Source organism: Stenella coeruleoalba (genome assembly GCF_951394435.1).
Source record: "Stenella coeruleoalba genome assembly, chromosome: 10".
In the NCBI taxonomy this organism is placed as follows: domain Eukaryota; kingdom Metazoa; phylum Chordata; class Mammalia; order Artiodactyla; family Delphinidae; genus Stenella; species Stenella coeruleoalba.
The window spans coordinates 13,325,109-13,336,019 of record NC_137156.1 but is presented as its reverse complement, the minus strand read 5'-3'; the positions used below and the strand labels follow the sequence as shown (position 1 = coordinate 13,336,019).

The following is a 10,911-nucleotide window of genomic DNA, read 5'->3' as shown; positions in this document are numbered from 1 at the left end:
CCTGAGTATGGCTATTTCTGACAAGCTTTTCCCAGAACCTATTTTTAATTGATAAATCAAATAATGTTTCATTTTAAAGCTCAGCAATCAATACATGACTTACAGAGGACAAAAGTGACCTTTTGTAAATCTGAAACATTAAATGTTGAACTTGTCTTTTGAAATAATCATTGATGCATTGGCTGAATTAAGTAACTTAGAAAATTATTTTATTGATCCAAGATAATACCTTGGGGTGCAATAAAGTCTCTCCCCAGGGATATGGTGGTATCTATTTTCTTTGGAAAATTAAAGGCAGTTAAGGTTGGAGATGATGATGGCTCTAAACAGGATGATAGTTATCATCAAGTACAAAGTCTGGGACCTCCCTGGTGGTCCAGCAGTTTTGATTCCGTGCTTCCAATGCAGCGGACACCAGTTCCATCCCTGGTCAGGGAACTAAGATCCCACATGCCGTGCGGCCAAAAACAAACAAACAAATAAACAAAAATAGAAAGCATGATGGAATCTGTTATTATAACTTTCTGCTGCTTATAATTTTTGAAAACTAATGGAATTCAATAAAAGATATCGTATCATGCATTTGGGAAATATTAAGACCAAGGGACCAACAGACAATCCATTCCATAATTAACATAACATGTATACTTTAAGACAATATGACAGTCATTCATTTGATGTTCTAAGACACACATTATTAGATATGGCCACATCACTGTGGACAAAAATTAAAAAATAGAAACATTCCAAGAGGTGACTTCCTCTTTGGTTAGCTTTCACTATAGGGCATTACAACAAGTGCTACCAGTAATCATTTATCTAGATAAATAGTAATATATTTGACTGTGCCAAGTAGTTGATATACTTTAATACTTAAATAACCATGTAAGATAGGTAGTACCGTCCAACATGATAGACGAGAAATCAATAAAAACCTCACCCCAAAAGTGAACTACAAAAAGCAACGTGTTCCATTCACATTGCTAGTACCTGGTACAGGCTAGCACCAAACCTCAGTTTACCTGATCCCAGCATCACTGTGCTACCCCAGCTTCGAGTTGACTGTTCCCCTCTACAGCCCACTCCTTCCAAGCAACCTTCAGGTAACCAAGTATCACTGCCATGAATCGTCCTTTAGGGTTCACTATTGGGGGAGGACCTATATCATTTGCTAAATGTAACGCAGATACTGAGTTAATGAAATTTACTTAAAAGGTATAAAAGCAGGGCATCTGGGAAGCCTTCTGCTCACTGAAAATGTTACCTGTAAATCACAGCCATTAATTCTAGTTAAAGGGAGAAATCAGTCCACTTTTACAACAAAATTAGAAACAACCAATGCAACAAAAGTTTTTAAAAATTATATTTAATACAAGTGAATAGATTAGAAGATCTGAAATGTTATAAAGCAATATACACAATGAATAAATAATTTGCACAGGAGAGTCATGTCTACATTACATAACACTGTCTAGTATGGGAATACTTAAAGTAAATCCAGTGATAATGGAGAAAGTCCATAAAAATGCTAACCTGTCTTCCCTTGTATGAAATTGTTCAAGTATAAAAATCCAATACAGTGTAAAATAGTATTCAATTTACTTTAAGAATAAAAATTGCAAGTATTGCAGTTTCAGAAGAAAAATGTAAAGCAGCATTTAAAAACTACATAAACTACATAAGAAGAGTGTTAAACTAATGAAGTACCAATAAATGAGAGCTACACGAGCAAAAATCAGAGAAGGAAGCATGAAACTAGCAATAGGTCCTGTTAAAAATTAAAAAAAAAAAAACCCTAAAAACTAAAATAAACTAAAATGTGTTAATGTAAGAGTACTCTCTTATACAGTGCACATATGAATTTAAATAAATCCAAGTCAACATCTTTAGTTGAATAGGTTAATATTTAATATGCTACATCTAGACCTACTAAATAATTTATGCCATGAGATGAATACATAATTTTACAGTGTCACATCTAAAGTTCCTTTCTTTAGAGTGCAGCATAGTAAAACTTAAAAATAAATATCTTAAATAGCATTACTATTAAGGCACAGTATAAACCACATTATCATTAATTGTTGAAGAATTGTAATCTCAGTAACCTTGTTGTCTCATGTACTGTATTCACTAATAAATAGTTTTAAATATGACTCTGAAATAGATACTAAAAAGTGTAAAATTATTTAAAAAGGGAAAAAAATAAATGTCCTTAAGACAGTTCTTAAGGGTTTAGAGTCTGCAAACTTTGCCCGCCTTTAATCGTAAGCCACGAGTCGACACAATAAATAGAAAGAGAAGGCTGTTGTAGTAAAAGCCTGATCCTATTTCAGAATCAGAATTGCTGACACCAGCAGATACAAGTTTCCCAAAATTGAAACAGGATGGGGAGAGGGATTAGAATGTGACAAGCTCATCAAACAAGCACAAGTGATGTGTTCTTTCCAGAACTGTGTGTGTTATTGATTGTCTGTACAGCTGTTGCACCCATTCATTCCACATCACTTGTTTCACAGTCCCACTCATCCACTGGGTAGATGAGAAAATAGCTTTGGTGCCTGTCCACCATTTCACCCACTGCCATGCTCCTAGACTGATTGTTCGATGCCCATTTTTGAGAGTAAGAACATTACCTTCTTGAAAAAGTTCTCTAGGCCATAGTGACTGCTAAAACTGACAATCAGTGCTTTCACCATTTTTTTAAAAAAATCTGCTTTTAAATGTAATTCAAGCTACATATTGCTCACTCTGTATTCCCTGGTTCAACTGGATTCAAATAGCATTTTCTAACTGGTAAAAGGCAGTTTGCTTCCCTGATACTATAAAAAGAGCAAAAGTAAAAATCCCGTTATAAAAGTGAAGTTCCATTGTTCCTCCTGCCACCGTTTCGTCGCGGCCTTTTACTTACTCAGGCTCTTTGGGATTGACTTCCAAAACTGCGCCCACTCCCCTCCTCATTCTCATCTCTTTCACGTCTAGAACTACTACTGGAGTATTAAAAAAAATAATCATCATAATTCTGCTTCACAATAGCATAGCTTTTTTTTTTTTTTTTTAAAGCTGTTAAGTCAATGTTAACTCTTATTAGCTACTGAAAATTGGGAAATCGGGAGGGAAAGAGGAAACAATTCGACTTTGATCAGGTTCTGGCCTATTGCATCCGATCTGTTTGCAGCTGCTGAGGCTGATACTGGCCAAAGGCAGCGGCGGCGGCAGCTGCGGCGGCGGCGGCGGCCGCGGTCCCAGGTGCGGCGGCGGTGATTGGCTGCTGCACCGCGTACCCGTAGCCCCCGGCCGTGACGTAGCCAGCGGCAGCCGGGGAGGCTGCGTACGGGTACTGGTCGTAGGCGGCGGCGGCGGCGGCGGCTGCGGCGGCCGCCGAGTACTGTGCGTACGCGGCTCCCGTGTAGTCAATGTAAGGTGCGGTGGAGGCGGCCGCTGCGGTCGGCTGGACGTGCGGGATGACCACTCCAGGCTGCACAAAAGCCTGCGGATAGACATAGTGGGCAGGTATCCTGTCGAGAAACGGAAAACAGAGTCAGGCAGGAGTTGCCTCCTGCCTGGAGCATGGCTTCTTCCGAGATCAGACCAAACTCAAATTTAGTGGTTATTATGAGCATAGGGTTGCCACAATATCGACTTGCCAGTCACCTGTGAAAGTACTCTGGCGGGAGCCCAAATCATGGAGTGCCCCAGAAGGAATTCAACAACGAAAATAGGATACCCTCCCTGCCAGAATTTTGATTCAGGATCATTTTGGAACCAAGAAATGGCATGGAGCCAAAGTTTGGAAAAATAAATCAAGTTTCAGGAGGGCCTCGCACAGAGGAGGTATTTAATAAATGCTGAATTGAGTTAAGACTTGAGAAAATTTTGTGGTGAGTTCGTTCAACAAAAACGGTTTAGACAATAGAAAAATTCTTAACCGTGAAACCAGGAATCCAAAGGGAATCTGTGATCGTTCAATTCCATAAGGGTGATGGCCGGTTTCTCAAAAACTACAGTAAATTTCAACAAAAGCCGTATGTTTATTATCATGGCAACCCTACTGGAAATTGCTATGCAGACTCAGCACACATTAATCTCTCTGCAACCTCAGTCACCCTTATTAAAGATAATAATAATGAAAAGAGAAGCAGGCGCCAAAATAAAAAAGGAGTTTAAAAGATCACAAGTGTTGGTAAACACAGCAGAATCACACTTCTCAAACGAACTGTAGTGCAGCTCACTCTATCACAAGAGGCTGTTGTGGGAAGCTACAGAAATGCTATTAACATTCATGGCAGTGATTCCCAAAGAGATGTGCAGCACGCTTTTGGTCTTTCTTTCTTTCTTTTTCTCCATTAAATTCATAAAGACACAAGGGTCAATCAAACCTGTTTGACTATCAGGCAACTGAAGGTCAGCCAGCTTGTTTATCTCTATGCAAGACAGACAGAAGGGGTTTTGGGGAAATGATGAGGTTGAGGGAAAAGGTAGGGTCAGGGAAACACAACTAAATATTTCTAAAATTAATATCAACTTAAAAGGATTACATAATAACAGTAAGGAAACTTTTTTTTTTTGAGCATCTACTAAGTCTTGTTTTATCCTCTAACTCAACAGAAATAGACTTATTAGCATATCTGTTTTAAATCTTCCTTACTGGTAGATATTTTATACAAATCAATTCTATTATGGTGTATTATCCTGCAAAAGTTCTAGAAAGTGAAACAAAATTGAGTACCTTCTAAAATGATACATTCAGAGGTCACATACAAGACACACTCCAATGGCCTCACTTAAAAGTTAATTTTGTTAAAAAAAAAAAAAAAGAAATCACAAGAGGTATTTCAAAAAACCCATGCATCTCAGTTCTCACTCTTGCGATTCATAACTGCCCAGTTAAAACGCTACTGTGAATATCTGATTTATTTTCATCCTTCTTTAGAATAATCTCCATCAAAACCCCCTGTATTTCTAAAAATATGACACCATAATGCCATCTGGTTGTTGCCAAAAGCAGCTTACAAGAAGTACCAGCACAAGTAACAATCTTTGAATTTTAAAGAACTCAAAACAGAAAACTTCATATTTAGATTATGAAAACATAAATTTTGCTTTGCCTTTTCAGAGTTTTACTGAAAGCACTCATTAACCAACATCCATGGAAAAGATGAATTTATCACAGAGGGTAGTGAACTTTGACCCCAATGATAAAAATACACTCAATTTTACTAGACTTGTAGATCTTTCCCAGTGCCAGGAGAAACGACGTCATCAAGTGTTTCTGAGGACACTTAGAGATGTTCTTAATTGCTTGTCAGAAACCAGACTCGTGGTCATGCACACACTCAGAACTTCTCTGCAGGTCAGGTGACTGGCTCGTTCAGAGCGACAGGTGTGGCTTTATGAAACACCGTCCCTGGAGGCCGCCGTGTCCACGATGTGCAGACACGGATAAGAAAGCCTTACTCATGCCAGTTTACATGTGGTGATGGACAGCAGGGGCTGCAGCCGGGCTATTTTTGATCCTGTCATGCGACAAGGGTTTCCAGCGGGTAAAATGTCTTTATAAGGCCAAAGTAAAACATCTATCAGCTCCAAAGGCCAGCCAGTATGAATCTCACTGATACTGAAACATTAACCCCTGTGCTCCCAAAGTTCCAAAGACAACACGACAGCTGCTAGGCTTGTATCTCTAAATAAAGGTGGTAACTGAAAATAAGTTTAGCCTACAAAAAGGCAGGATAAAAGTGTGTGTGTGTGTGTGTGTGTGTGTGTGTGTATGAAGAATGCTTTAAATGATACATAGGCAGCGTTGCTTACAGGACTCTTGTCTCTGCGTTTATTTTACATTAATAGTTTTCACTTGAAAATGCCAACCAATGAGTATAAAGTTCCTTAGACTATCAGAAACCTACATGAAGTCTGGCAAGGGTTAGGAAGCTATCTAGCAGGCAAATGAAACCCTAGACTTTTTAAGGCTTAGGGAAAGGAGAATCCAGAAGACCACGGAGAGACTAAAATAGTTCAGAAGGCAGGCAGAATCGGACTAAAGGGTGAGGCGGCACTTCTGAAACAATTCCTGTATTAGGAGCTCTTTTAATAGCCTGCGGAGCCCATTAAGGCAATTTGGGAATCTCCCTCCTGCTAGAGAGCTACCAACATCCTTTCCCTCAGTGAATCACAGAATGTAAATGCCTAGCAGAAATAAAAGCACCAGAGCAAAGCCGACACTTCGGACAACTTTCAAAGAAAATTTACTATGTTTTCCTTTTCTTCCTATCTCTTCAGGTCCCTCTGGCATCTCTCTGTGACTTTTGACATCCTAAAGGGTTTCCTCTTTCAACCTATCACATAAACTGCTGACACAGGCTGCATCTCATTCACTTGTTTAAAGTAACCTAGGTCCCTAACATCCTACCAAACTAAGTGCAAACTTCTTAAACTTTGGCATGCCAGGCCTTTTATACTTCTGGCTCCAAAATACTTTTTCCAGTATTTCTTCTCACCTTTCCTTGAACCCAGGTCAGCTGGGCTCCTCAATGTTTCCTGGACATACCATACACACCTAGAGCTTCACCTTCGCTCGCGACATCCCTCTGTCAGGGATGCCAATCCTCACTCCATCTCTACCTGTTGAAATCGCAATCCTATCTACCCCAGCTCTACCACTCACCACGTGTAAAGCCTTCAGGAATTTGCTTCACCTTTTTAGTCTCATGTATTTCTCATAAGTGAAATGAACCTAATATTTCCAATCCTAGTATTTCCAACCCTGAATTGCTGTGCATTAAATAAAATTATCAATGTGAAGAGCCTACAGTGAGGAATATATTCATTGCAAGAGTTCCCTATCCTCCATCATAGTTTAAAATCTAGGTCAACTTCTACCTCTTTCATGAAGATTTCCTGGATCCCACCAACCTGATGTCTCTCTGCCTTATCTGAAGCCATATAGACAGCCCTTCTGGGCGCTTCTCAGTTTTCTTACTAGATTATAAGAGAGAGCCAGGTTGTGTCTTTCAGACTACAGCTTGACACAGAGGAAAGAACATGGCTTTGGAGGCCATGATTCGGAACCTAGAACCAGACTCTATCACTTAGTAGTCCCTGAGGGAAGTTAATTAACCTCTCTGCATCTCAGTTTTTCACCCATGGAAAGGACATTAACAGTGCCTTCATCAAATAATTACTGTGATAATTAAATTATATAATTTATGTAAATCCCTTATCAGTACCAGGCAAGTAGCAGGTGTTCAGTTAATGTTAATTACTGTCCCTTCTGCTCCACGTAGTGGACAGTATAATACTTATTATGCGTTAACACAACTAGAGTAAAACTTAGCACTTAAAGGAGTACTAAGTGCTAAGGTTAGCACTTGAAGGAGTACTCCTTTAAACGTAGCACTTAAAGGAGTACTAAGTGCTAAGTACCAAGTACTAAGTGCTAAGTGCTAAATATTTACTAAGTAAATATTTAAGTGTATTTCAACCTGATCTAAACTAGCCCAGAATTTTCTACTCAAGATCCATAGGCTCTCCTCTCCAACGTTTCAATAAGAAAATGATTCTTTCAAATATAAAATATTTATAAGATATTGTTTAGCAAATCCACAAATTTCTGTACATCTGCCCACTGTGTTACATCAGAAATTCCTTCAGGCCAAGGTTTTTCTCTTTAAAGGCCCAGAGTAACCTGGGGGCCATTTAAAGACCATATAAAAAAATAGTTCCTAGAATTTCAAACAAGTCAAGTAAGATTAAAAATTCTCAGGCTTCTTTCCAGGCCTAAAAATAAGAACGTGTGGCATCAAATAGAATTTAGGATGACCAGGTGTGATTTGTTAGGTACAGACTCCGGGAATTAGAGCAGTGTTAAGAATCCCTTAAAAAAGAAAGAGAAGGCTTGCTTGGTCTATTTGGAATGCTATCTATTTCTAATCAAGTTCAAACAATTTACGCAAACAGTAATAATCACCATCCTTTATAAAGACAGCTAATATTAGAAGGGATGAAAAACCAAAGGTTACTATCAAAATATGCTTCATTTAAAATTTCCATATGACACATCTTATTCTGGTTGTTATTGCCCTCGTGCTACTTTCTTTCTCAAGGATCTATAAGGACTACCACAGCCTGTCCAAATTTCTATTCTAGCTCTCAAGACCCTCCATAAGAGTCTGGTTTCTCCACGCACTGAGTCTTTTCTCCTCTTTGCCTTTGCTGAGCCTCCCCTCATCTTACACCCTTTAGACGTGTCCCTTCTTCCTTTTACCTGTCCAGGACCTACCCACTGGTCCAAGTCTAGCTCCAGTCCTCACAAAGCCTTGTCCAACTCCTCCAACTCACCTATTTTCTTGCTCTTCTGAATTCCTTTTATACTTAAAATAATACCAAGTAATTTAGCAATTAGTAGGTCCTGATTCGTTTGTGTTAGTTTGGCTTCCCCAACTAAAGTGCCATCGCCTTATTTTGTACCATCCACTGGCACAGAGAGAACTACTCATATGCTAATACCGGTTGATCAGTTTAGCTGTATTAACAACTGTCTCAAGATTATGCATGTGAGATCATGACTAAGTTCACCATCACTTCTTAAGATGTATGTTCTCGTCCCCGATTCTACCTTAAACATAGTCTAGACCAATGAGAGGGGGATCCACAGAAGTAGTTGGACCCATCAGCCCACTGTTTATCATCAGTATCTGGAATGGTTTGGATGTGGCACTGATAAATCGTTATGGGTATACGAAGGCCCTTTCTAATCATATTGGACAGAAGACTCTTCTACGGCTTCAAAAAAAGTAAGGGTTGTCAGTAAGTGAGCTCTCGATATGGTAAAGGGAAGGTTATAAAGAAGGTATTCGTGGAAAGTATAACTTGACTCTTCCGAGTCAATTTATTATTACTTTTTTGGATCTATTCTTGGAGACACATAAGGTAGACATCTGTCTTTGTAGGTAGAATCCAACCTTCCAGGTTACACATGTAGATGTTCAGGTGCTAAGCTAGAGAAGAAACTATTGTCGAGGATGAAACACTTCTAAACAGTTAGAATATTTAAAAAGAGAGTGTAACTCTCTGGCATTAGAGTTACAACCATGTTGATCAGGTAGAAAACAGCCAAATCAGACCCTAGGTGTTTGGAATAAATTGAGGTAGGTGGGGATCTCCCACCCATATCGTGTCTGAATGGAAGGGAACTGGGGGAGCTTGGATGAGGAAAGCTGGTAATCACAGAACCCACAGAACACAAATATAAGTAGGCTGTTCACCTGAGTCAGGTCTGAAGGTGAAAGTCAGTGCTACTCTACTCAAAAACCTGGCCAGTGTTAATGAAATCTGATGAGAGTTGTTGAACCTTTACATTAGAAGGCCTAGAAGTGGATATACATTGCCAAAGAAAGAACCCCATTCCCAGAAAAACACCCCAGTAAAACAGAAACTTAGGACATGCAAGCGATGAATCTGTATTCTTACAGAGGGAAATCACACCATTTAGCACTCACTACAAAAATATGGTTAAATGGAAGTCACAGGCTACAGCTTAAAAGCAAGGAATAAAAAGGCCCTTTGCTTCCCATGGCAAAGTCAAAAGTCAACACCCGTCAACACCACCACCAAAACCAAAAACACAAAGAGCCCCTTCCCCGAGGAAAAGAAAACACTTTCACTACAGCTCTTTTCATAAGTAAAAAAGCACACAGTTTAGCTATCAACACCACTTCATTACTGTAATAAATAAAATAAAGCACACGGAGGTCTATTGACTATTGTGAAAAATAAAACAACAACAGCAACATCCATGCATCGTTAATCACCATCTGAGCTTGTGTGTCTGAGTCTACTGGTTACAGAGTTTAATTCCAAACAGAACTATTCCACCTCTTATCATCGTATCCTTCTGATCAGTTAGCTTAACTGTATACGAGCCCTGTCAGGTTAGAAAGAGATAAATACAATTGAGTCAAGTTGAACAGTAGTAATGGTGTTGGGACACAATCGTCTGGTACACAAGTCATACCTGGTATTTTTGTTTTGTTTTGTTTTGTTAATCATGAGCTCAAATGTGTCTGTTTTGGAGGCTGCATACTTGGTCAGATAACTTGACTCATCTAAAAATATTTATTTTATCAGCATTCAAAATACACAAACATATATAAATATGTATAACCGGGAACAATCTGTGACATGATGGTCTTATCTGGATATAAAAAAGAGGCAGGTTAACAAATGATATCCATATTGAAACTTAGGAGGGCCTGATTAATTGACTTACCCAAAAGGTCTTTGTATAAGGGCTGGATGAAGCTGTTGAACACCAAAGGCAAAACCTAACAATAAAACATACCACATTCTCTATTTGTGCATGGTTAGGCATTTATTACTTCTACACATAAAATGCAATCACACCTTTCACTTAGAATAGGTAATCATTCTTTTAATACTTTAGAGAAAATAGTATACGTATTTTTAAAAGTCATTTTACTAATGTTGTTGTTGATCTAAATAAAAATTTTAATAGGCTACAAGTGGAAACTAAAAATGATCTGCAAAGTTTAGTTGACAGACACAGAATACGACCTTAGAAAATCAGACATAGAGAAAGTTCTTGTGGAATGAAACCAAGAACAATAGGACTCGATAATGAAGTTACATGTCACAAATCTTCCTACAATTCTGAATCATGATCTATAAAAAAGCCTTTTTAATTTGGAACATTCTGGAATGCTTTGGACAATGCTTTGTAAGGTTTTGGATTTTACAGATTATAGTATTAAAAATTCACAAAACAAACTCTTCTTTCTTTTCTGGATAGCGTACACAGACACACACACACACACACACACACACACACACTGTATTAGACAAATACATGTTTTTCAATGCTCACAAATATTTGCACATGCACTCCCTTTCTTGACA

General features: G+C 38.6%; 1 protein-coding gene across 1 annotated transcript in view; it reads right to left on the bottom strand.

The window, feature by feature from the left end:
• Positions 1–1,399: 1,399 nt before the first annotated feature.
• Positions 1,400–10,911, bottom strand: part of RBM24 (RNA binding motif protein 24) — a 131,655-nt gene continuing 122,143 nt past the window's right edge. The window contains 2 exon segments of the mRNA XM_079935527.1: positions 1,400–3,515; positions 10,265–10,319. Coding sequence (XP_079791653.1) covers positions 3,152–3,515; positions 10,265–10,319 — 419 coding nt within the window. The 3' untranslated portion in view covers positions 1,400–3,151.